We start from the raw sequence: 26,383 nt of genomic DNA on the forward strand, positions 1-26,383 counted from the left end.
CTCTCAAAGCAATGCACTTGAATCTCACTCAATCTCACTAGGATTAGCAATCTAGCAAGGAGATGAGTGGAGGGAGTGTTCTCTAGCTCAATGTAAGCCTCAAGTAATCAAATGTGCAAGAGATTCCCTCCCAAAGCCGGTCACCCTCTATTTATAAGCCCCCTCAAAGAACTAGCCGTTGGCCACTTTCACTGGGCTGAAAACGGGGGCACCAGACACTCGACCCCCAGCGTCCGGTGCTCAAGGGTAGGCCACGTGTCCTTCTTGGATCTCGCGTGTCAGTTTCTAACGGCTACCTGCGAACCACCAGACGCTCTGCAGGTCCACACCGGACGCGTCCGGTCCTCAATGGACTAAAACTCAGAGAAGTCTGCAAACTTATAGGGTCACCGAACGTAAGCCACTGGACGCACCCTGAGCGTCCGGTGCTCACCGGACTTAAACTCAGAGAGGGTCGCCAAAACGCCCACACACCGAACGCTGAGCACCGGACTCACTCCGGTGTGTCCGGTGCACTCTGCTACACGTGACGGTACATCGGACGCTAAAGGACAGCGTCCGGTGCCTCCAGCAGTGCGTCCGGTGAGTGTTTCTCAGTGAAAAACACTCCCGCGACTTCTCCAAATTTCCCACCGGCGCAATAGAAAATATTCACTTAATTTTCTCAAAAGCGTCAAATCCCAAACCCCTCTCAACCCTAGGAACTCCACCTCCTTTGCAAATGTGCTAACACCAACAAGTGTTCTCCACCAAAGTGCATGTGTGTTAGCTTTTCACAAACATTTTTCCAAAGGAGTTAAGTTAGCACTATACTAGATCCTAATGCATATGCTCAAGATGTAGATCTAGTAGCACTTGATTCGAGAGATGACCGTGATTTCTCCTCTTGATAGTCGGCTATCTATCCTAAACCCGGTCAATCACTTCTCTACTCATCTTAGACCGGCAAAAGTAAAACCCTATGTTTATACCTTTGCCTTGATAACTTTGCTCCTCGTCTATCACCATGATCTTCACTTCATGCTTCATCCCTTTGTGATCATGTGGCCATCTTTCCATGCCACCATGCACCTTCATCACATGTGTTGCTATGCCTAACTCAAACCACTCAAACACAAAGCATTAGCAACTTGGTGTCATTAATTACCAAAACCAAACTTGGGCTTTTACTTGGTGACGGTGACGGCAGCCAGCCGAATCCCATCAACCTCGATGCCGACGACGGTGGAGTGGAGGCCTCCACTGAGACTCATGGCACCTCAACCACTAGGACTGGTAAGAACAAATCTGCTGTTTGGGAGTATTTTCATGAGATCAAGGAGAACAAGGTTCGTGTAGCTGCTATCTGTAAGCATTGCCGCACGCGTTACATTGCTAGATCTGCTGCTGGGATTGGCCATTTGAGACGACACATGAAATCTTGTATGGCTAAACATAATCATGCTACTATGACATAGTCTAAGCTTGAATTGAACCTTGATGGCTTGAAAAATTAGGTTTACGATCCTATGGTTGCTCGGTTAGAACTGTGTCGTTTGATTGCTAGGCTTGATCTTCCTTTAGGCATAGGTGAGACTCAAGCATGGGAAGAATACATTAAGCGTGCTCATAATCCTCTGTTTGAAAAGGTATCTAGGCAGACCACCACTAGAGATATGACTAAACTGTTTGGTGAACAACGTGATATGTTTATGAAAACTGTCTTGCCTGCTACATCTTCTGTTTCCTTGACATGTGATATCTGGTCTAGTAATGCTAAATCTTTTATGATTGCACTGTTGTTCTGTCTGGTGTGTATTATCCTACTGCTCCACTTATTTTGCATCATATTCTTGACATTGCTGAACATTTGCAAACAGCTAAAAAAGATCAGAATTTTAGAGCTATTACTTATTCTATGAAGCATAAATTCCTTAAATACTGGGAGAAAATTCCACTCATTTATTTTTATGCATTCATACTTAATCCTAGAGCTAAGATGAAATGATTTTATAATGTGCTTGAACTACTTGGTAAGGCATTGGGCACCAGTTACAGTCTGTACTATGGAGAGGTGAAAAATGAATTATATAAACTGTTTGCCAAGTATGAAGAGAAATTTGGTGGTGCCAGGTCTCAGAGGGTTGCAGTGCCTTCAGCTCATACTGGTAAGAGAAAGCAGGCATGGGGAAGGATCTTTGGAGGTCCTGGTGCATCCCCTACATGTTCCCGATCATCTTCAGTTGCTCCATCTATTGTTATTGAGAGTGAGCTCAAGTCTTACTTGGACGCTGACCCTGTCACATGTTATGAGGAAACTTTTGACATTCTACTTTGGTGGCGTGACCACAAGCTAACCTATCTAGTCCTGTCTATTATGGTTTGAGATATCATGTCTGTCCCTATATCTACTGTCTTTTCCGAGTCTTGTTTCATCTATACATCCAGGATTCTCGAAGACCGGCGACGACGCTTGTTACCTGAGCATGTGGAGCCTGCATCAAGGACTGGGAACTGGGAGCTAGAAGGGAACAACATACACCTGAGGACACTGATCTGGAGGAGGCATTCAAGAACCTCTTCTTGGATGATCAAGGCTCCTCCCAAGGCGATGGCAGCGGCACCGGCAGTGGCGGTACTGCTGCTGGTGGCTAGAAGGGGAACTGGTGACTAGAGAGAGGTAGGTAGTCTTAGAATTATCATCTGTCAATGTCTTTATATTTTACACTTATAGAGTTATGGCAAAAGACTAACAAAACAATGTTGTTTATGGATTTGTAGGTGCTTTTAGACTTTTTGGCAGAGACAGACAGTGGCAAACTGGCAATGTGTCATACCAGTGAGGCAATGTAGTGATGTTGCCATGTTGGCTGCTGTAATAGGGTAGATCTTTTGCAGTTTTGCTGCTGTGAACTCACTAAGTCATTGAATTTGGCAATTTGCCACTGATGTGATGTAATAGGATAGAATTATGACATTGGCAATTCGAGCTGGCTGCACTCTTTTTTCCTTTCTAGAGTTTCTCACAAAGGTGAGTTTTACCTAGAAAGGTTTTTAATAAGGCAGCATTGCACATAAACAGCTCAAGCTCATTTTGATAGAAGTTATTCTCTATATCTATCTTGTCTCTTATGTGTTGTCTGTTGTAGTGTTGTGTGTCGTCTCATTGTCTGTTAAGTGTTATTATTAAGATGCTTAATGACTTAATGCGTAACGGGCCAAGGGCCGGCACGGCCCGATGAAAACTGCCGTGCTCACCGGACGGCACGGCACGGGAAAACAGCCCGTGGGCCGGGCCTTGGGCCGTAGGCCTGGCACTAGGCCCGTAAATGGCACGGCACGGCTGCACGATGGCACACCACAGCACGGTGTAGGCACGGCCCGATGGCCATCTATAGCGTGGCCCAGGCAACTTTACCAGGTTCAGAACTAAACTAGTGAGCCAATGTGTAGAACGATCGCTACGGGTCATCAGCATAAAAGTGGAAGTAGTGGTCATGACTCATGACTCCTGAACCATAAATGTAGCCGCAACGGTCACAGCACAAGGCCATTTTCAAAGCAAACCAATATCAAGACCAATCCCTTTTACAAAGGGAGCGCACCCCGCAAGGGAAAAACAGCTTTTTTCTACTTTTGATTATTCAAAGTCAAAGATCACATTCCATACCCACAAACCGTAACATTTGCACATCAACGTTGGGTTTGGCCTGCTTATGATTGTTCGCCTGTGGTGAACTGTGGTGAATACCTTTGTGCCAATCCAAAAAGGCCAAGGGTGCCACCCGTATGGATCATCAAGACTTTGGCTGCACTGTCTCCACAGCATAGATCAACAGCTTGCTCCCAGGCAGCCAAGGTGTACATTGGATCTAGCAGGATACCGGTCTGTTGAGCTACCTGGCGGCACATTGCGATTTCACCTTCCAGCACCTTGCCAAATCTGAAAGAAAAAGGTTGAAAGGTATTGTAGTTCAGTGCAAGAGTAAGTCCAAGTTATTAGTACCAGTGTCTCAAAGTATCAAAATTACTTTTTTGTTCACTGAAATACGTTACATTGTGTGTTGATTCCTCTAGAGAGAAGGTGGATGATATCTTTGATGACAATTGGGATACCACTGAAACAATTTAGTAGATGGATACCCACAAATTACAATGTTCTGAATATGTTGAATCTGGAATGTTATCTTCTGACAGTAGAGCTTGGTTCTGAATATGCTGAATCCTGAATGTTATCCACAAATTACAGAACTACCAAGCATGCCATCAGCAAGCAACCTTTATACTGTAAAGCATACAAGTTTGGAGCTTCGGGAAACTTTATTGCAGCGAAAAATATTCTTTATCAGTTTTCTTAGAAGTTTCATTGACTTTGCATATTGAACAGAACAGGTACCAAGTAATAAAATGCAGTATATGCACTTTACTAAAACATACCTTCTAGGTGAAAAGCGCTCCACCCATTGAACTAGATTGTCATGAGTAGCATCTTCCACCATTCCATGGTAGATTTGTGGGAAAACCTTCTCAAAATCAGATACAAGAGATCTCTCTCGTTGTTTATATCTTTCAAGTGTGTCAGCAAGCATAACACCGGTAACCCTCCACTGGAGTCTGCATGTAGGAGAATTAGATGAGATGTGGTAGGTAGCAAAGACGCATGGAGAGAATAGCACTGACAACATTAGGTGATTTGGTGATGAAAATAAGACCTGACAGATTCAAATTCCCAACGGAACAGAATGGGGCATTTTCAAATTTACGATTGATTGTTTATTTTCCACAATTTTTTTTATTCAACATGTGCAGGTATTTGTATCAGACGCACCCTAGACATACCGCTCCAAGAGCTAACCCCACAGCTGTTGTGCCTGTTCCAGAATCTACAACGATATGAACTTTCTCATCCTTCCCAAATAATGTCAAACCAGAAAGATACTCCAGTAGCCGCATGACACCTGAAGAGAGAATAAATCATGTGAAAAGTAGCACAATCACTTTCTCTATCGAGCTTCAGTAAAAGTTTTCCTTTTACAAATCTCAGAACAGACATAAGAAATCAACATATTCCGGTGCAAAGCACTTGATGATACTGATCTTAATGCTTGGAATTTAATTTTCAGTCCTGATGAAACACAGCTTGAATATGATGAAGTGAAACCAGTCAAAGATAGTCAAAGGTGTATGGACTAGAATATGAGCCTATCAATTTATTTTATTTTATTGGCAGTAGAAACATCATGTGTAATCATGAATGAAAAATGGAAACTAGCCAAAACGAATCCCTTCTTACCAAGCAGTGCTTGAACACTACCTGCCCCTTCCTTAACAATCATTACTTTTCTTGAACCATTTCCATCAGTGGTGTCCTCATCTAAACCCAAATCCTTTCCTATAATTTCATCTGCCCACATCACTGTGCCACTACATCCTGCAACCTTTATGGCATGCTCATAAAGCATCTCATCTCTTTGGGCATACAAAGACCGAGAGGCATATGTCACATTGCCAAACATCAATGAGATCAGATTATACCCTGTGGGAACATCCAGTTGCTCGCCTCTCAGCAGTATATGTGGCCTGATTCCCCACTCGGCACAATGAACCGCTGATACATAGAGAGAAACTAGATTGTTAGGGAAACTAATAAACATACATGAAAAAGCTCATCCAAAAACAAAAAATGGCATTAAACACGTGTACATTACACAAATCTATATCTATAACAGATGGAGGCCACTAGCAATCATTAATTGCTATAAAGCTCAATCCTCACGAAGCCACATCACCCAAATTAGCCACCATTCATCTCATATTTCTTTATATTCCACCTCATTTAACCACGTCCAGCAGCAATCATTAACTAAAGCTCAATCCTCATGAAGCAACATCACCTCTTACAGCGACCGTGCAGGCATAAACACTTTTTATTCATTCATTCATACACCACACAGATTAGCTTGGTTTTAAGCCTCTTCTTTCATAGATAAATCATTTGAACTACTTTTAAATTCTGACAGAAATTCCTGTGGGGATATCACCTAATCTATATTAAATGGTACGAGCGAATCAAGCAAACAAATTTGCAGGGATACATTGGAATTCAGCAAGTAAATTTACAGAAGCATGGGACTCACCAACTGCTGCGGCATGAGCGCTCTGGCAACCCCCACATGTAACCTGCAATTGGGAGTTTGGGACAGTGAGAATTACCAACATATCACAAAACTAGATGCAAAATGTGGAAATTTGGGCTGGTGCGATGGACGGACGATGTCAGTAGCGCCGCAGTGGCGGAGGACGGGCAGGAGGGCGTCGAGCTTGCGCGCCTTGTTGCCGTTGGCGAGCGGGTGGAGGAGGTCGTCCCGTACTATCTGGAACTTAGGATTGCCAGTCTCACTACCGTTGCCGCCGCCATTCCTGAGCGACGTCGTGAGGTTGGAGAAGGCGAACTCGAGACGAGAGGGAAGGACGGAGATGGTGTGGACTTGGGTGGCCGGAGACGGAAGCATCCATTCCGTGGCGGATAGGAAGCTTGCGACCGTGCGTCCGCCGGCGGCAAGCGCCGGCGTCGGCCGCATAATAGGGTTGAGGGAGGCAGCGGCGTCAAGAGCGTAGTACAGTACGGGAGTATGGGTGTGTTTGGTTCGTTTCTTAGCTGAGTCTGTCTAGGCAAACTAAGCAGGTTAACCTAAATCTGTCTCTAGCAAATCAAGATCTATTTGTTTGGTTGCATGCGCTGCGGAGTCTAACTAGAATAAATTCGTATTTGGTTGAGTGGCTTAGTTTATATACAGTCACCTCTTCCTAGGGAGGATAAGTTTACCTTCCTTTGAAGCATTCTCTCAAGCATCTTGACGACAGCATCTTGAACGCGGAAGTCGAACGCCCAGGGCCGGTCGCCGTCGCACCCGCTCGTGCCCGGCTGGCCACGGCTGCGACGACGGGTGGAGGAGGCGGAGGGCTCGCCGCGTCACGGTACGGCTCATCCACGACGGGAGGAGGAGCCGCGGGCTCCGACTCGGACGACCCCGCCTCCTTAGCCTGCGGCTGCAGCGGCACGAGGGAGGACGGCATCGGATCCACCGCGGCGAGGAGGGGAGGGGGAGGCGAGGGAAGCTCGAGCCGCGTGGTGTCCGCGGCGTCCATGGCTGCGTCCACGGAGCACTTGTCCCCGAGCTGGCGCAGGACGCGGTGGAGCTCCTGCGCAGAGATCAGCCTGTTGCGGTCGGCGTCGTACATGTGGAACGCCTCTCACAGGTCGGCCTCGGACCCTCGTTGGCGTCCTCCCTGCCCTCCCCCTTCTCCTCCCCATTGCTGCAGTGGAAGGCGACGAACTCGTCAAGGTCCACGAAGTTGTCGCGGTCGGAATCCATATCGTCCATCATGCGCCGCACCTCCCAAGGACCCGGCGGCATGCCCAGCACCCACAGCACAGACGCCAGCTCCTCCGCCGAGATCTTGTCGTCGCCGTTGGCGTCGTAGCGCCGGAACACATGCTCCACCTCCGCCGGCGAGCGATTTCCAGTCTGAGCGGTGACGCCGGCCTCGGCCTCAGCCACCGCGGGCACCACGGGCATCGGGCACTAGCAGCGGTGACGGAAACTCAGCCAAGAGCTGGCCCTGACTTGGCTAGGATCGAACGACCGGTTTGGCCGTTCAATCCTGGCCAGGCTCCAGGCGTACGGCTGGCTCTGGTTAGCCAGGCCCGGACCCAGTACAGCCAACCAAACACCCAAAAACTGGCCCAAGTGAGCCATGGCCAGACTAGGCCACCAACCAGCCATATCTAAAGCGTGAAGGTACAACACAACACGACGGGCCACATGGCGACATCCATGAGCCATAGTACTTCCTCACTTCCAAAATAATCACCCATTTTGTATTTATAAAAAGTATAACTTATTTAAATTTAATTCAATTTATACTTTAAATTATCAAATTTGATATTATTTTTCTTTTGAGAATGTAAGATATATTATTTTAAGCTAGATTTACTGTAATAAATTTATTATACTATTAATGTAACTATCAAATTTGATATTAGTTGAGTCCTGAAAATGTAAGATGTATTTTTTTAGGATGTAGGAGGAGGTATGCTATATATATCATATATCCCCTCTGTTTTTGAATAAATCAATTTTAAAAGTTATACTAAGTCAAATATTTTAAAGTTTAACCAAATTTATAAAAAACGACACTAAGATTTATGGCATCAAATTAATATTATTAGACACACTATGAAATACTATCTCATAATTTGTTTATTTGGTGTCATGAATATTGTTATATTTTTTTTATAAATGTGGTTAAATTTTTTAAAATGACTTGGTATCTTATAATTTTTATAAACTTAGTTAAATTTAAAAATAACTTAAAACAGTTTTAGAAGTTCGGAGGGAGTACACCTGTACACACCTACGCCTAAGAAGGTTAGCTCTCACAAATACGCTCAAGGTAGGCCTGAAACAATAATAAGAAAATATCCAGTTGGAACTACATTAAGTTGAATGAGCTCAAACACAGCCATAGGCACGCTACGGCAGGAGTTTTCTTTCACTACATTTTTTTGACATTTTAATTGCACTTTTTTTTTTGTTTATGTGAGGATGCATGGTTCACGAGTGTTATTCCCTCGGTACTAATTATAAGACATTTTGGTTTCTCTAGATACATTATTTTTTACTATATATCTAGACGTACTACATATCTAAGTGTATAACAAGAGCTACCTATCTAGAAAAGCTAAAACGTTTATAATTTAGAATTGAGGGAGATTATCTTAAATCATCTCTCTAATATGGTGATGGTCAGTTCTAAGCTAGTATTAGATGAAAGAGAGAAGAGCTAAGCTCTTTGTATGTCGCGATGCATGCTTCTCTAATTCTCTTGATAGGACAGAACATATGAATAAAGAACATCTTACATGTGAACATGCATGATAATTAAGATATGTCATCTAAGATTCCGTATCTAACTTTTATTATTGGAGGTGCCTAAAAGAAACTCAAAGAGACTCTTTGAAATGAAGGTACCGTAGGTTGTTTTAAAAAATAGCTATCTTTGAAATGAAGGTATCGTAGGTTGTGTTAAAAAATAGCTACTTTAATTAAAAAACATAAAAAGCAGCCCTCCCACAATTGAAGCCCAACAATCTGTCTCAAATTTTTAAAAGCCCTACTGCATTGAAAGATATGTGTTTCAAAAAAAAAATTATATTGGAAGCTATTTTTCTAAAGGTCCTTGAATTTGTTATACTTTTTCTAGATGTCCATTTCACATAATGACATCAACGTTGAAAGGGCTGGATGGCCTTAAAAGCGGGGTTTTGAATTGGGATGTAAAAAAATTAAAAGTGATAAATCTTAGCTTATGCAATTCTATTTCACCCCACTTGTGGTTTTAGTCCAAGAACTAAAAAATACAAGAACAAGTCCTTAGAGACATCACAAGCCTCACTAAGTACTCTCGTACTCATAAATGCTACTAATAAGTTATAATGCAGGTTGCCAGATTGCGACTATATGCTATGGTGTGGTTGGAGGCATATAGAGCAGATAGGCTGGGCACGACTTTCCAACCTGATGTACGATGAGAGGGAGTGATTTTTGAGAACCTAAGGGATATTTGGAAAAGAAAGACTACTTTATTACTCAATTTATTTTACCTAAATTTTATTTATCTATTCGTGAAATGAAATTTATTTCTTTCCTTGGTCCTATATCTAGAGCTATGATGATCACTTGTGTATAGAGTGTGACCTTTAGTCCTCTTGAGTCTTGATCAATGCTAGTGGGATGCAGAGATTATAGAGTTAGCTAGTTAGTTTAAGGTGGTTGGTTGAGAGGTCAACACGGATCTATTTGTTGGATCACTGGGGACTAGTTAGGATCTGTTTGATAGAGTTCTACCTTATCTTAATTCTCTATGAAAGTTGATTCTCTAGAGAAGTGATTCTCTTTAATTCTTGAGTATAAAATCTCAAAATCACGATAGAGAATCATCTCACAAAATCAGGATAAGCTATTTTTCTAGCTCTCAGTGTCTTAGTTCATTTTAAAGAATCACTTCACAGAACTAGCAGAGAATCAATCCTCTCTGAAAAACTGTTTGATAGAGCTCCTGCTGGATTTAGCAGAGAATCGGCTCTAGGCACTAATTTTTAGCTAGATAATAACAGTTCGTTTTTGTATCAAACAGACTCTTAGCTTATTAGGCTAATTAATTTGGACGGATTCTTGCTCCTTGTTCTTGTCTTAGGCATGGCAATACGTACGACAACCATAGTTATTCTCTCTACGTATACCCAACTTAAAAGTTGTTTTTCGAGATGTAGAGTAAAGTGAAACCTATATATTCCTATAAGTTGCGCGATATGGTAGGGAAAAGATGAAGATGCTTGTGGAGATGACATTCATAATTAGAGGTGGAGCTAATGAAAAATGTTTAGGGGGGCAAGGTGAAGAAATGCATACATACAATACCTTCAAGAACTCATTCAATTCTCTTTGAAATATATCTACTATTACTATGACTGAAGCATGTGGTGTCACACGCCTAATGATAGGCCCAATACCTAGGCCCAAGACATGGGAGACCAGACTGGGCCCAAAGCAGGGCTAATATGAATAGTACCCGTGGGTAATGTAGCGTGAGTACTGTAGTGCATGTTTACTGTAGCGCCACCGCTGCCGCCGTAGGTTAGGTCAAAATCAGTTTAGATTTGTTGTAGGCTAAGTCCCCCAGGACTATAAATACAAGGGTAACCACTCAATCTTAAGCAAGGAATAGGTCAAGTGCCTTCTACCTTCTCCTTTCCCTTCTAAGCCTCGGTCTTCTTCCTCCGCCCCCCCCTCCCAACTCTAGCCGCCACCCCTCTCCTCTCCCTCTCACCTACGCCGCCGCGCCTAGCCCCAACCCTAGCCGACGCCATCACCTCCATCACCATAGCCGCCGCCCCCACATCAAACCTGTTACATGTGGTTATATAAAGAAATTTTATACCATAGGAGGGTCTTTTCCCGAATCTTGGTCTCTCTGTTGAACCGCTTTATCTAAAAGATTAGAAGAAGACGGTTGAATATTTCTAGACAACAAAGACTGTTGACTTGTTGAGCTTCATCATAAATATCTCCCTTGGATGTAGTGACGTTGAACGGACGTCATCGAGCGTCTTAATTGGCAAGCCGCGACAATCCTCTAACCTCCACAGGTCCCGATCGAACGCGAGGTTTGGCCTGACGTACAGGGGCCTCCTACACTCTGTAGGAAGCAATCTAGGAAGTACTACTAGTACTGTATATATACGTACGTTGTGATTGCTCTCACGGTTCCGCTGCAGATGTTTGGTCTGGTTAGGTCATCAGGTCTTCAGGACATGGGTGGACTCCTGTGGTGAAACCTTTTCTCCATTGGCTTTTGGCCTTTCGCACACTCAGATGTGCCAAATTATATGCTTTTCGCTGGGGCCTGGGGTAAGCTTTACTCCTACTCCTACTAGTACGCCAGAAGAAAAGCTAGGCCTTGTTTAGTTCCGAAAACTGAAAAGTTTTCGGAACTGTAGCACTTTCGTTTTTATTTGACAAACATTATCCAAATATAGAGTAACTAGGCTTAAAAGATTCATCTCGTGATTTACAGGTAAACTGTGCAATTAGTTTTTATTTTCATCTATATTTAATACTCCATACATGTGGCGTAAGATTCGATGTGATGAGGAATCTTGAAAAGATTTTGCTTTTTGGCGTGAACTAAACAAGGCCCTAGTAGAAGCTCTGATGCATCGACAGCAAGCCAAAAGAAACGAGAAGAAACTACTAGGAAGATAGATATGATGTAGACCAGCGGCATGCAATCGATTGGTAAGTTGCCGGTGGATCAACAGCTATCAGGTAGCTGTGGCGTCGTCGTCTCCGGTCTCCAGACTCCAGGTAGCCATCGTAGGATTCGATCAGCAGCCGCAGCCTACCTGAAAAGCAATTGATGCTCTGTCATTTCGCCGGCAAGAAAATTTCTTTTTCGCCAGCAAGAAAAATTCTTTGATGCCAAATCGTCGCTGGCTGGCGCAGTTTTCGCTGGATACGGGCGCCTTTATTTTGTTCCCCTCTCCCTCCCGTCTTTCCAGTTTCAGGAACCTGAGAATCACTAATCTCCGACGATGCCATTGTCGGCAATGTACTAGCACTACTGTATCATCAAGCACTACCACCCTGCCTGTGTACGTAAATTATGGAGGCTAACAACGGCAATTACGTACTATCGTCTTTCACAATGATGATGGAAATTGGTATATATATTAGCACATATGATGACGCACTACAGGTGAATAAATAATGGTCGACGAGAAACCGACCAGCATACGGCAAAATTCAACCGTACGTACCGCCTTGTGACCCAAAATCTTATCTAGCGCACACAATTGTCGGAACTGAGGAAGAAGGGTGCCGGGGCAGGAGACGGCCGGTTTGACGAACAGCTAGCGGCGAGGTCACCGCGACCGGGACAGCTTGGCGAGGGTGATGACGGTTAGGGTTTTAGTATTTGTGACCATCCATGGCCAGCGGTCTTAGAAGGAGGGGCCAGAGTGGTGGACGACAGGCGGTGATGATGTCATGGTGGCAGGTTAGTTGAGGCGTAGTGAGCGAGGCAGTGGCACACTGCCGAGTGTGTGGAGGGAGACAATCAGATGGGTGATTTCAGTGACGGTGGTAAGGAGTTAACTCCAACCCACCTCCTAAACAAGTCCCTATTCTAAATCTAGAGATTTGATCTAAAAAAATCAACTTCAACCTACCTCCTACTTGGGCTCCCATTTTCCATGCCCTCCTAAATTATAGTTTTAGCCCCTCACATCTAGAACCCCCTATCCTACTTGTTTAGGAGGTGAGTTGGAGTGGGATCTTAATTTGAGCCCCTACTTTTTTAACATAACATGTAAATAAAAATTTAAGGGCTTAATTTAGGGACTTGGACTAGAGTTGCTCTATCAGCAAACTCCTATCTTTGACTGGGATTAGGGAAAGGTGGGTTCGTCCAACACAAATGGTATGTGAGTGGTGAGGTCACTGGCAAGGTCTTTTGCGGCCTAGGCGGCAGTTGATAATGCAGGTGAGAGCCGGGAGGAGAAAGATGCCTACTGAGGGAGGGAGGGAGGGAGAGAGAGAGAGAGAGAGGAGGAGGAGGAGGAGGAAGACGAGAGAGAAAAGAAAGAGGAGGAAAACAATAGAAAGAAGACGTGTGCACCGCTATATCTCTACTCGGGCACGCGTCAAGAATGAGGGTCACATCTTAACTGTCACAACCAGTCATCGCCGCTGCGTGTACGACCTCTCCGCCGGATCCTTTGCCGACCATAGATGCATGCATATCCATGTACCAACAACCGCCGGATCCATGGAGAAGATTATTTGATCAGTGACACATGCATGTCCCATTACATTACCTACTGCCTAGCTTAGCTTTTACACACAAAAAGTACATACCTTAGCAATTCTTTTAGAAGCTGTTTGGATTCACAGACTTAATATCTGTTACATCAAATATTTGAATGTTAATTAGAAAAGATAAATACAATGTAATTATAAAACTTTTTTTCTCAAATACGTAAAAAGGTTTACGCATCTTTATATTGAGATCAAAAAAGTTTAAATGTTACAACAACATGCTGCATCCCATATGCACTAGAGGACATGATGTGTTACAATGTTCCCGTTCCTCCCTAGCGGACCAAATCGAAGGCTATTATACTCACGCACTAAACAACCAAGGTGCCGGGAGCTTAGGCAGGGCTCTTGCCGCGCCGTCTCGACCACCCTCCATTGCCAGGTTCTGGAAAGATTTCTCTCATGGCTTCGACATGTGATGGACGGAACTCGTCTATGAAGATGCTGTCATGATCCTTCTGAGCCAAAGAGGATGGTCGAGGTTGGCTGTCTAGGAAACCGAGGCACTTCATAACTAGCAGCTCGCCTGTTTGAATGTCGGAAACCTAGAGAGTGCCTATGTGGTTATGTGTCTGCTCCTAATCGGCGAGCTTGTTTGGACTTTTCTTTGCATAAATGGTATACCAGCGTTTACATGACTTTTAAATGGTCTAAATGGCCATTTAGGCGAACAGTGCTTGTATCCGAACGATCTCAGCCTCTATTGTGGCTGCTAGCTAATCGCTTGTTTTGCCTAGTGTCTACGGCACTTGGTAAACAATAAAAAATACATTGTAAACCGTTTGTCGAGTGCTAGCTACAAAAAGCGTACCTCCGTGTAGGTTAGCATGTGTGTTTTCTGCCAAAAACAAAGCTAAGCTTCTGTTTCACATGAATCGTTATATAAGCAAAATGCGATGCCATCATGAGCGAGCACATCGAGCACCCACTCCCGAAGTCTCCGAGCCATGGCCTACCAGCTGACCAACCACCGATCGCGCGTGTTGCCCATGCTGGACAAACATCGGAATCATCAGAGTAGGACTCGACATGACCACCGTACAAGGTGTCAGGTGTGTATGATCGACATCCATCGTGACGGCGGCCAAACGAGGCCTTGTTTAGTTCCGAAAAGTGAAAAGATTTCGGTACTGTAACATTTTCGTTTGTTTATGACAAATATTATCCAATCATAGACTAACTAGGATCAAAAGATTCGTCTCGTGATCTACAGCTAAACTGTGTAATTAGTTTTTATTTTCGTCTATATTTAATGTTTCATGCATGTGCCATAAGATTCGATGTAAAAGAGAAATTTGAAAACTTTTTGGTTTTCAGGGTGAACTAAACCAGGCCCGAGTGAACGCGAGTGAAAGGACTCCATCTATCGGCTTCAACGTTATTCTAGTACCCATCAAAAGGGAAAACCGGTCTGCTGGCTAATGCTCCACCTTATATAGGTACAAAGGGCTGCCACAGGGCAGCAAGCAGGGCACCAGTAGTGCCAACAAAGAGAGCTATTCGGCCAGAGAGAGAGAGAGAGAGGGCCTGAGGGGCCGGGGGGGCTAAATAAGGTTGTTCATGGCTGTGGGAGCGAGAGACGGTGGCGAGGATGACGGCGGCGGCGGCGGCAGCGGCAGCGACCACGCAGCCGGAGCCGGCGGGGCCACGACGACGAATTCGAACAACAAGCAGGTGGTGGCGTTCCTTGGCATGTTCAGGTACGCCGACCGCACCGACGCCGCGCTCATGGCGGTCGGCACGGTGGCGGCGGTGGCCAACGGCATGACGGAGCCGCTCATGACCGTCGTCTTCGCCGCCGTCATCGAGTGCTTCGGCGCCGGCGACGACGCCACCATCCTCCACCGGGTCAGCAAGGTACGTTAATTACTGCGTACGTACGTGCCTATATACACGTACGTGTTTTTTTTTGCGAGCATATATACGTACGTGTTTAATCAGTTTGTGCTTAGTATATGGTATATATACGTATTTATGTTCGTTCCATTCCATATGCATGCACGCGGCGCACCAGCTAGCTAGTAGTTACTTTACCTAGTGACGGTGGATCGGCCAGCAGGGCGCTCATATCTCATGGCCGGCGTGCGCGGTGTTGCTGACAGATTCGGCAGATCTCAAGCCAAACAGGCTGGGTGACGGCCGGGGAAACCGACCCGGCGCTGAGCCGCCGACCCTCGCCGTTCTCTTCTGCTCGTATTTAGGTCTTGTTTTAGATGCACTCAAAAACCCAAAATTTGACAAAATTTTCCATCACATCGAAACTTGCGGCACATGCATAGAGTATTGAATATAGATAAAAATAAAAACTAATTACATAGTTTGTCTGTAAATCACAAGACGAATCTTTTAAGCCTAGTTATTCCATAATTAAACAATGTTTGTCAAATAAAAACGAAAGTGCTACAGTGTTAAAATCCAAAAAAAATTAGATCTAAACAAGCCCTTATTATATTGCCCCGGCCGCCTAGGTACAAGATCCAGCAGTACGTATTGCCGTATAGGATATATGCACGCGCCATGCAAGCAGCGTATGTTAATTTGCGTGTGGCAGATCGAGGTGGAGCCAGAAAAAAATTATAGGTTAGGCGAGTTCTAACCAAAAAAATAAACCACAGGGCTGACCACTGACCAGATCACACCACTAGAGAGTATAGAAATAGTTAATAAATTGGTAACTGAGATGCTCATGAACAATGCCATTTTTATTTTGCTCGTCTTGCATATATTTCGTGTATCGAACGAACCACTGAAAGCTATAAGAAGGATTATCTTAGTATCAAAAAGCAGAAGGATTATCTTTATCATAAGTAACCAACAAGGATGGCAAAAGCTTTATCGTAGTTTTTATTAGACTATGAAAAAGAAAAAAAAAAAGGAGAGATGAGTATTTACAAAGCGCATGCCGCGCCCTGCACCAGCAACTTCAAACAACTTTGCTCGCTGCTCCTTGGCATGTCGCGAGCGGACGCTGCGTACTCGGCAACCGGAGGTAAGGAAGGACTGAAGGAGATTGGGGGTCTGGGGATGTGGAGCGACACCACCGGTAGCTGGGCCACCCGCCCCATGGCACCCCTAGGGTGGCTCCCCCGGCCATGTGCGTACAGTACGCCGGCCATATATATTAAGGTCTTGTTTAGTTTCGAAAAAATTTCAAATTTCGTTACTGTAACATTTTCGTTTTTATTTAACAAATATTGTCCAATCATAAACTAACTAAGATCAAAAGATTCGTCTCGCGATTTACAGACAAACTGCGTAATTAATTTTTATTTTCGTCTATATTTAATGCTTCATGCATGTGCCGCAAGATTCGATGTGACGGAGAATCTTGAAAACTTTTTAGATTTCGAGGTGAAATAAACAAGACCTAACTTTGTAATTCTGAGTTTTTTTATCTAAGATTACAAAATGCTCAAATAAATGAATTACATACTCAGACTTAAAGGTATTCTTGACTTTTCACATTCATAGTTTGACACTGTTAGGCCTCTCAATACATAGTTTCATGGCACAGTTACCAAAACTATAAACTAGATAACCGAGCCACATGAGTTTTATAGGGATGAAACTCCTCTCTCATCTTATGAAACTCATTCATTTAATGACCCTGCCAAGTCAGCAATTTTGCTTATGTGGCATCCTATTTAATGTGCATGACACTCTCATGAAACATGCATTGAGATTGGCCTTAGAGTTAATTTGATGAAAATGACATAAATGGCAAAAAAGTTTAGAGCAGTAATAACTATGAGAACTTAACTTTTTTATGGCTTGTGAGTAACCATCAACTTTTATAATGGCACGTAAGTAAAAGCCTCTTCCTAATTAATAGGCATGATAAAAAAAGTGCACATGCATCCAAGTATTATATAGATTCAATAAGAGAGCTATTGTCTTCTCTCTCTCTCTCTCAAAAATCTCTCCACCATATTTCAAACCAAACTTATATATATTACTAATCTCAATCGAGTCGTTTTCAAAAAAGCAGGCTTAGTGGGCCACATATATATTATTCTTCCACGCACCATACATATGGTCTGGAAATCCCTCGTCATATTCTTTTCACATGTTGATATATCGTCCCTTTCCTTTGGTAGGTCATATTAAAACGATCAGACGTTAGTTGATCTAACGTAATCAAACCGTCTCTGCAGTTAATACGTACGTCCAACACTAGTACAGTACTACGTACAACACAAGAGGTTTCAACGTGCGATAGCTCACGGCGTTTTCTGTTGTCAGCTCACTGGACAAATAAATCTATGGGTGAAATCTTTTTTTTTTGAACTCTGTGAACAACGCCTTTTTGTATTTATATACACACAATCCAGACATGTTAATAATGCTTTTCGCTGAAGTAAGCTTTACGTTGACGGCCCATTTCTGTTTGTGTCCCCTAAATCGGAATGCTTTTCTACCATCTTTGAACAGACATCATCGATAGTGCTCCTTCCACAATGGTGACAGCATTCGTGGTTGTCTGCCGGTAATGATAATGTCCACAACACAAACTACTAAATAAACTTAACCGTGATTTTTTCAAAACCCCCTCAGAGGTGGATATGATTTTGAACCGTCTCAGTTAATACCTCGGATTAATTGAGATGGTCATTTTTTATTAACCGAGGCGGGTAATGTAGATATTCAGAAGATGAAAGCAGTGGGCGAGTAATAAATACCCCATATATTCTAAATTATAAGGCATTTTAGTTTTCTAGTAATATAATAATATATATTATATTATATTATATTATATTATATTATATTATATTATATTATATTATATTATATTATATTATATTATATTATATTATATTATATTATATTATATTATATTATATTATATTATATTATATTATATTATATTATATTACATTACATTACATTACATTACATTACGTATCAAAAAAAGCTAAAACGTATTATACTTTTGTTTGAAAGATTCGGTTCGCAACATATATTAATAAGCAAGGAATAGAGTTGCAGCTTACAAACGCGAGAGACACTATCTTATATGGCAGACCGCCACATGATATTGAACTTCACTCAACTAATTAATCATAGCATTTGGAGGAATTCTAAGGTAAATAAGAACCCTTCCACCCTGATATCCAATTAGCACACTTGTCCTGATCCTCGCTGACACAACTATTCAATGGCCCTGTTTGGATCCATGGGTTAGAGTTAGATTTAGCTATTTGGGGCTCAAATACCCTAAAGTATCCAAACATGAGGGGTAGATTAGGATTATTTGCATCTAACCCATTCCAAAAAACTATCCCCAAAGAAGTGTTTATTTGGACTATTTGAGGCTATTTGAGGCGGGGCCCAAAGGAAAAGGGATCGGCTGTGTGTCGCACGGGATCCCCACTCGCGATGCCTCCCAGCCACGACCCCTCTCGGTTACCAGCACTGCCGCCTCCCAGCTCGCCTCGCCGCCGCCTCTCAACCACGCCGCCACCTCCAAGCCGCGTCGCCGTCTCCCAACCGTGTCGTCGCCTCCCAACAATGGCAAAACAGTCTGCAAGGAAGTATAGCTAGTGAGTCGTCCCCTAGCTATCATCGCCATGAACCACTCTTCCAGATCATAAGATCGTACCAGTTGGACACGGTTCCAGGTTAGCACAAATTGCTCCATGATGTCATCAGGTTCCAAACTTTTCTCGTGTAGGGACATTCTGTGAATAGGTGGGCAGCAATCTCCAAATTCTTTATACATAGCACGCAGAAGTTCTCCTAGCCCCTTTGTTGCAGAGGTATAGTAACAAAAAGAATTCGTCTTTCCATTTCTAGGCCACAATCTCGTATAGGTCATGGCGTGATGTGATTTTGAATCGATGCAATTCTAAAGATGCAGACGGGAAGAAACAACGGGGTGTGTGTGGATAGCAAGGTCATCCAAGATTATTTCAAATTAGTTTAAAATATACTCCCTCTATATTGGTAACCGAAATCATTTTTGACAGCGACAAGATCTCCGAAGCATAACTTTAACTTCTTATTTTTATAGAAAATTTTATTAGAAAGTGGTTCAAGATAAATCTATTCATCACATGGTTTCCGCATTTCTGAACTCAACAACTTAAAAGTTATTTATGACTTATATTCTCAATATTTGACCAAAATCTTATCTAAAATGACTTGGATTATCAATATGGAGGGATTACTAACTCTGTCTCAAAATAGAAGTCATTATATGATATGTGTGGTGCAGGTCGAACTTTTTCAACTTTGACTAGGTTTGTATAAAATACGTGCAATATTAAATTTATTATGAAAGTATTTTAACGATCTATCTAATGATACTAATTATCTACTATAAATATTAATATCTCTTTAAATAAATTTGGTCAAAGTTAAAAGTGCTTAACTTCTTGGAAAGTGAGAATGGCATTTATGTTTTGAGATGGGGGAGTATTGTTTAGTTCGCAAAATTTTTCAAGATTCACCGTCACATCGAATCTTTGGTCGCATGCATGGAGCATTAAATATAGACGAAAATAAAAACTAACTGCACAGTTTACCTGTAATTTGTGAGATAAATCTTTTGAGCCTAGTTGCTCTATGATTGGACAATGTTTGTCAAATAAAAACAAAATGCTACAGTACCCAAAAACAAAAAATTTTGCGAACTAAACAAGGCCTAGGTTGGTTTACTCTAACGTACATGGAAACCAAACGAGCTTAGCAAAGAAAGGGGTGAAACGCCAAACCATAATAAAATTCTTAGCAACCTATTTCCAAATCGGATAACCCTGTTTTCGCATATTTCTACTTGAGAAGGTTTGGGAAAAAGGACAACATCCATTCAAACTATCTCTAAAAATTGTAAAATTTGAACCAAAACTTCATCACAAGAAGATGAATCGACCCCTGAAATATTTCTCCAAAAATCACAAGTTGAAAAAAAAAAGACCCCCTAGTCCCTGTTTCTCCAGAAAATAAGCAATTTGCTCGAAGAAACCAAGTATTTAAAATCACCTCCAAATATTATGAAACTTGGTCTAGACCTTAACTAACCCATGGTTAAGGTAATCCACGGGATCTTTCCAAAAGGTCCATACTATTTGATTGTTTTTTCCCCCGAAGCTTCACTATTTGAATGTAATACATAACAATGTGTTTTTCTCCAGGTTATCATGTACTACATCTACCTGGGAATCGGAACAGCAGTTTCTTCCTTTCTCCGTGAGTATATAAATAAATATATACTATACAGATTGGACTTGGACTACCTGTGCACGTAACTATAATAAACAATGATGTCCAATAGCTAGAGAATAGGAATTGAAACAGTTGGCGTTCTTGGCGAGTCATATATATGGTAGTAAAAATAAAAACAAAGAAAATGGAAAGTTTCGTTATGGTAGCCCATTCACAAACATCCCACGAGTACAAAATGGTCACTGCCAAGTGCCACCAATGGAATCTTGGCTATTCCCACTATCACAACTTGAAGTAGTATTTGCTAAGGTTCCGATATTTTTCAGTTATTCGCATTAGTATCAAAACATACACACTAAAATCTCGATGGTTTCAAGCATGCAAAGATGGCAAGGAGTTTGCTACAATCAGAAACAAAATGTGGCTAATTCAACTTACAACTTCAACCAGGAAGAGAATGAACTTGTAGCAGCTAAAAATGAGAACTCTGTTTAGTTGGATTATCAGAATTCCAAACGATTGGCTGAAACATTTACTTGCTCCAGAGGTGTCATGCTGGACGGTGGCTGGAGAAAGGCAGTCAACACGGCTGCGATCATTATACCTTGAAGCTGTTCTGAGGCAAGACATTGCATTCTTTGACGTGGAGATGACAACTGCAGAAGCAGCTTCAAGAATGTCTGCGGACACTGTACTTATCCAAGACGCCCTCGGTGAGAAGGTAACAATTCATTATTGCTTTGGCAAAAGAAACAAAAATATATGTCTAACAAATTTCCAGTAAAGGGTCTTTCATTTCTAGAACATAAGGAAAAAGGCCTTATGTACAACACTAAAAAACTGACTTTTCATGTTAAGGTAGGGAAGTACATACAGCTTTTGACGACTTTCATCGGTGGCTTTATCATTGGATTCATTAGAGGCTGGATGCTGGCCCTTGTTGTGCTTGCGTGCATACCTCCAAGCATTTTATCCTTTGCAACAGTCTCCCGACTGCGAGCTCAAATATCTCAAAAGAGGCAAGAATCATATGAAGATGCAGGGAATATTGTCGAGCAAACCATTGGAGCAATAAGAACAGTGGGTGATTCTAATATTTTTAAATACAAATTAATGCTGATAATAGGTGTTTGCAACTATTCAATATCAATAACATCTCAAAAAACAGGTTGTATCTTTCAATGGTGAGAAGAAAGCAATTGCAATGTACAATAATCACATAAAAAAGGCATACAAGGCTACTCTCATGGAAGGGATTGTCACTGGTCTTGGAGTAGGTTGCATATTTTTTGTTGTCTTCTGCAATTACTCTCTAGCTTTCTGGTATGGCGCCAAGCTAATCATCGGCAAAGGATATACTGGAGGGCAGGTCCTCAATATCGTATTTGCAATTTTAACTGGCTCAGTGTGAGTTTTCTAACTGTGAACTACATATGTAATAAATGATAGTAAAAAAGGTACTGTTAGACTCTTTGATTGAAATTGAATTGATATTTGAAAAATTAACATAACCATTTTTAGATTTTGACATTGAGGTTTGATTATTTGGGAACAGGGCTATAGGTAATGCATCACCATCTATTTCTGCAATTGCAGAAGGGCAGTCTGCAGCACAAAGATTGTTTGAAATTATCAACAGAAAACCAGATATTGACATTACCGACACTTCTGGAATAGTATTAGAAGATATTGAGGGAGATGTTGAGCTCAAGGATGTGTTCTTTAGGTACCCTGCAAGGCCTGAGCATTTGATACTTGATGGCCTGTGCCTGCACGTACCTAATGGCACCACAATGGCTATAGTCGGGGAGAGCGGAAGTGGTAAATCAACAATAATTAGTCTGGTGGAGAGATTTTATGATCCACAGGCTGGTGAAGTGTTGGTAGATGGTGTGAACATCAAAAGCCTGCAGCTCCAATGGTTAAGAGGAAAGATAAGTCTTGTCAGCCAAGAACCATTGCTTTTTATGACCTCCATCAAGGATAACATAACCTATGGTAAAGCGGATGCTACAATCGAAGAGATCAAGAGAGCAGCTGAGCTTGCAAATGCAGCAACCTTCATTGAAAAGCTGCCTGATGTACTTTGAGAAACACTACTTATTTATGTATCTTACTCAAGTTACTGGCAATTAACATCTTGTCTTCCACCTCATACAGGCATACGAGACAATGGTTGGTCAACGTGGTTCTCAGCTTTCTGGGGGGCAAAAGCAAAGGATTGCCATCGCAAGAGCAATCCTCAAAAATCCAAAAATCCTTCTTTTGGACGAAGCTACAAGTGCTTTAGATGTAGAGTCTGAAAGGGTAGTTCAAGAAGCACTAAATAGGATCATGGTAGGGAGAACTACACTCATTGTTGCCCACCGCCTGAGCACCATCAGGAGTGCAGACTGCATAGCAGTAGTTCATCAAGGGAAAGTAGTTGAACGAGGTAAGTGACTCTTCGACACCAATTACTTTGTTTTTTTTTAATCTTTAGAAGCAATCAATCAGTGTGAAAAAGTAGAGGCAGTTCAATTCAGTTTTTTGGAAATCGTTAACCAATTGACATGTCATACAGGTGTCCATGACAAGCTGATTAAGGATCCTGATGGAGCTTATCCTCAGCTTATTAGGTTACAACAGGCACATGCTAAAGAAAGGCATGAGGTTCCAAATACTGATATGTCAGGTTCAATATATAAAAGTAGAAGTTTATCTTTGGAGCAATCAATAGACAGAGATTCTCCCAGGAACAAAGGACATCACTGCTCCACAAAATCCACTGGGCTGTCTGAAGAATTGAACAAACAAGTTTTTATAGACAGACAGGAACACCAGGAATCTAGTGATAGTAAGGCTCCTAAGAAAGCACCAATTGGACGACTATTCAAACTTAATAAGCCAGAAGCACCAGTTCTCCTATTTGCTGCTATAGCTGCCTTTGTGCATGGTCTTATGTTCCCATCGTTCAGTATAATGATGTCTGGTGGTATAAGAAGTTTCTACTATCCACCACACCAACTTCGAAAAGATTCTCGGTTTTGGGCATTGATGTGCCTTCTGTTCGCAGTCATTGCCCTGATTTCAATCCAACTGGAATACTTTCTATTTGGGATCGCTGGTGGGAAACTTATACAACGTGTCCGCTCTTTGTCTTTCCAGAGTATAGTGCATCAAGAGGTTGCTTGGTTTGATGACCCTTCAAATTCTAGGTTTGGCTTCTTAAACATTTTTTTTTTCAAATTTCCTAAATTTTTCTACAACTGTTTGGACATCAATTTTACTGTTTCATTTTATAGTGGGGCACTTGGCGCGAGACTCCATATTGATGCTTTGAACATCCGACGCCTCGTCGGAGATAACTTGGCCATACTAGTGCAGTGTATAGTAACACTAATAGCTGGCTTTTCCATAGCATTTGCTTCTGACTGGAAGCTCACGCTGATCGTCATATGTGTGATTCCTGTAATGGGCTCACAAAATTATATTCAAGTGAAATTCTTGAAAGGGTTCAGTGAAGATGCTAAGGTGAAAATATTGAATTTCATGGCAGTTAATCATCTTTATGTTTTAAAAAGCAAAGCATACCTGATACTTTTCAAAATAGATGAATATGTGCAATATTTTTAGACAGCATACAGTTTTTCATATAATATTAATAATTCTAGATATATTTTGAAGTTTAAATTAACAAGAATTAAGTAAGATTTAATGTCCTATCAAAAGTTTCACCTAACAACTAATTGGAACAGGTGATGTATGAAGATGCAAGTCAAGTCGTAACTGAGGCAATTAGTAGCATTCGAACTGTAGCATCTTTCTGTGCAGAGAAGAGGGTAATTACATCATACATTGAAAAATGCCAAGCTTCAATGAAACAGGGCATTAGAAGTGGAATGGTTGGAGGCCTTGGTTTCAGTTTCTCAAACTTAATGATGTATCTCACATATGCTCTTTGTTTCTATGTTGGTGCACTGTTCGTACATGAAGGAAAATCAACTTTTAAAGACGTTTTTAGGGTAAGGGATACACATCTGGGATCATTTAAATAGCGACATTTTGTTCAGTGACTGACTGACTTAATCTGGTAACTGGCAGGTCTATTTTGCTTTGATTTTCACAGCTTTTGGAATTTCTCAAACAAGTGCAATGGCAACAGACTCAACAAAAGCCCAGGAATCCACAACTTCCATACTAGCTATTATAGACAGGAGGTCTAAAATCAACTCAACTAGTGATGAAGGCGTAATTCTAGAAAAAGTTGATGGAAACATAGATTTCAGCCATGTAAGCTTTAAATACCCATCACGGCCAGACGTCCAAGTGCTCAGTGACTTCACTTTGGCCATTCCAGCCAGAAAGGTATTGTTTGCTTGATGTTTGTCATAGTTAATTCATAAGTTGTTTGACTGGAGGGAGTAGTTAGCTATTCATTGATCATTGAAAGAAATATGGGGATGGGAACTGGGGTCATTGATCTTGCTAGGTTATCAGCCGAATCTGCCAGCCATTCAGCAGTGTTTTTCTCTCACAAAAAATTAGCCAACAGTACTTTCTGCCATGGCTTATCAGCCAAACGATAGTACCAAGTTAGACCATGCGAGATACTTCACAAAAGCGTCATGGCAATTCTTTGAGCAGCTTAATTTCAACAACAGTATAAATGTATAATAGGAAAATATCAGATTTGGCTACAAATACAATAACTGTTTGCTACTTTGCTCAGATAATGAGTGTTCAATTCATCTTAATCCTTAACATAAGTTTCACAAAAGTCATGTACAGGTGGTACAAAATTCATTTAGCACTCTGCAAAATTTCAAGTTCAAACTCCAATTTCACAAGGAGTACAAAGGCAGACAGTATGAGATGAAAGTAACAAAAACATTTACTATGAATTAAGGTTTTTTTCCATGCTCCTCTCTCTCTTTAGAATGCTTGATGGCCCGCAATACCTGCTTCTTACTCTTTGAATTTATTTTATTGATGTACATGTCATTCAATGGGACAAGAACAACTGGATTGCTGGATTCTGATCAATAAAAATGAGCCTAAAAACGAATGGAAATTAATTCTAGTTTTCACATTTTTCCTCTATGATTTGTACTGATGAATTTAAAACCAAATATCAAATGCAGACTGTTGCACTTGTTGGAGAGAGTGGTAGTGGTAAGTCAACAATAATTGCTTTGCTCGAGCGATTCTATGACCCAGATTCTGGCACAGTCTCACTAGATGGAACAGAACTTAAAAAACTAAAGCTGAGTTGGTTAAGAGACCAAATGGGGTTAGTGAGCCAAGAACCTGTACTTTTCAACGACACAATTCACGCCAACATAGCATATGGAAAACAAGGAGAAGTAAGAGAGGACGAGATTGTTGCTGCAGCCAAGGCAGCCAATGCTCATGAGTTCATATCTAGCTTGCCTCAGGGATATAGCACTATTGTCGGCGAAAGAGGAACACAGCTCTCTGGAGGGCAAAAACAACGGGTTGCTATTGCAAGGGCCATCTTGAAGGACCCAAAAATACTTCTACTCGACGAGGCAACAAGTGCCCTGGATGCTGAAGCTGAGCGTACTGTTCAAGATGCGTTAGACCAAGTGATGGTCAGCAGGACCACCATTGTTGTGGCGCACCGACTGTCCACAATCAAAGGGGCAGATATGATTGTAGTCATCAAAGATGGTAAAGTTGCCGAGAAGGGAAAGCATGAATACCTCGTGGGCAAGGGTGGAGTTTATGCATCGCTGGTAGAACTGCACTCGAAGTCAGCATAAGGATATATGGGGACTTACAAGGGGGTCATTTGC

General features: G+C 42.0%; 2 protein-coding genes across 11 annotated transcripts; one reads left to right on the top strand and one right to left on the bottom strand.

Moving 5' to 3' along the window:
- Positions 3,430-6,647, bottom strand: LOC8068057 (putative D-cysteine desulfhydrase 2, mitochondrial). 9 transcript variants are annotated; one of them, XR_002451335.1, is made up of 7 exons: positions 6,252-6,647; positions 6,117-6,159; positions 5,273-5,587; positions 4,808-4,937; positions 4,417-4,593; positions 4,036-4,230; positions 3,430-3,922 (listed from the first exon to the last, which is right to left on the bottom strand). XR_002451335.1 is itself a non-coding variant. In XM_021456975.1 (7 exons), exons 1-7 carry the CDS (start codon positions 6,558-6,560, stop codon positions 3,876-3,878), a joined length of 1,083 nt encoding a protein of 360 aa, XP_021312650.1. In that variant the 5' UTR covers positions 6,561-6,647; the 3' UTR covers positions 3,742-3,875. The 9 variants fall into 9 exon arrangements, 6 of the variants coding, with proteins under 6 accessions (XP_021312649.1, XP_002458357.2, XP_021312650.1 ...); XM_021456975.1 differs by having other exon boundaries at positions 3,742-3,922; positions 4,036-4,097; XM_021456976.1 differs by having other exon boundaries at positions 3,787-3,922; positions 4,011-4,097.
- On the top strand, positions 14,870-26,350 carry LOC8068059 (ABC transporter B family member 9). Of its 2 annotated transcripts, XM_021455605.1 has the most exons (12): positions 14,871-15,278; positions 20,555-20,609; positions 21,131-21,306; positions 21,444-21,665; positions 21,754-21,992; positions 22,141-22,666; positions 22,746-23,019; positions 23,149-23,782; positions 23,870-24,098; positions 24,323-24,589; positions 24,669-24,932; positions 25,709-26,350. In XM_021455605.1, the coding sequence occupies exons 1-12, from the start codon at positions 14,982-14,984 to the stop codon at positions 26,348-26,350; spliced, it is 3,825 nt and encodes a 1,274-aa protein (XP_021311280.1). In that variant the 5' UTR covers positions 14,871-14,981. The 2 variants fall into 2 exon arrangements, with proteins under 2 accessions (XP_021311279.1, XP_021311280.1); XM_021455604.1 differs by having other exon boundaries at positions 14,870-15,278; positions 23,149-24,098.

The sequence above is a fragment of the Sorghum bicolor genome, chromosome 3 (assembly GCF_000003195.3).
Source record: "Sorghum bicolor cultivar BTx623 chromosome 3, Sorghum_bicolor_NCBIv3, whole genome shotgun sequence".
NCBI lineage: Eukaryota > Viridiplantae > Streptophyta > Magnoliopsida > Poales > Poaceae > Sorghum > Sorghum bicolor.

Coding starts and splice junctions, on each gene's coding strand:
- LOC8068057 (XM_002458312.2), bottom strand. CDS start 6,560: ATGCGGCCGACGCCGGCGCTTGCCGCCGGCGGACGCACGGTCGCAAGC. Junction 6,160..6,251: donor ACTGCGGCGCTACTGACATC/GTCCGTCCATCG, acceptor TCCCAATTGCAG/GTTACATGTGGGGGTTGCCA. Junction 4,594..4,807: donor CTTGGAGCGGTATGTCTAGG/GTGCGTCTGATA, acceptor TCCTACATGCAG/ACTCCAGTGGAGGGTTACCG.
- LOC8068059 (XM_021455604.1), top strand. CDS start 14,982: ATGGCTGTGGGAGCGAGAGACGGTGGCGAGGATGACGGCGGCGGCGGC. Junction 21,666..21,753: donor CCATTGGAGCAATAAGAACA/GTGGGTGATTCT, acceptor CTCAAAAAACAG/GTTGTATCTTTCAATGGTGA. Junction 21,993..22,140: donor GCAATTTTAACTGGCTCAGT/GTGAGTTTTCTA, acceptor ATTTGGGAACAG/GGCTATAGGTAATGCATCAC.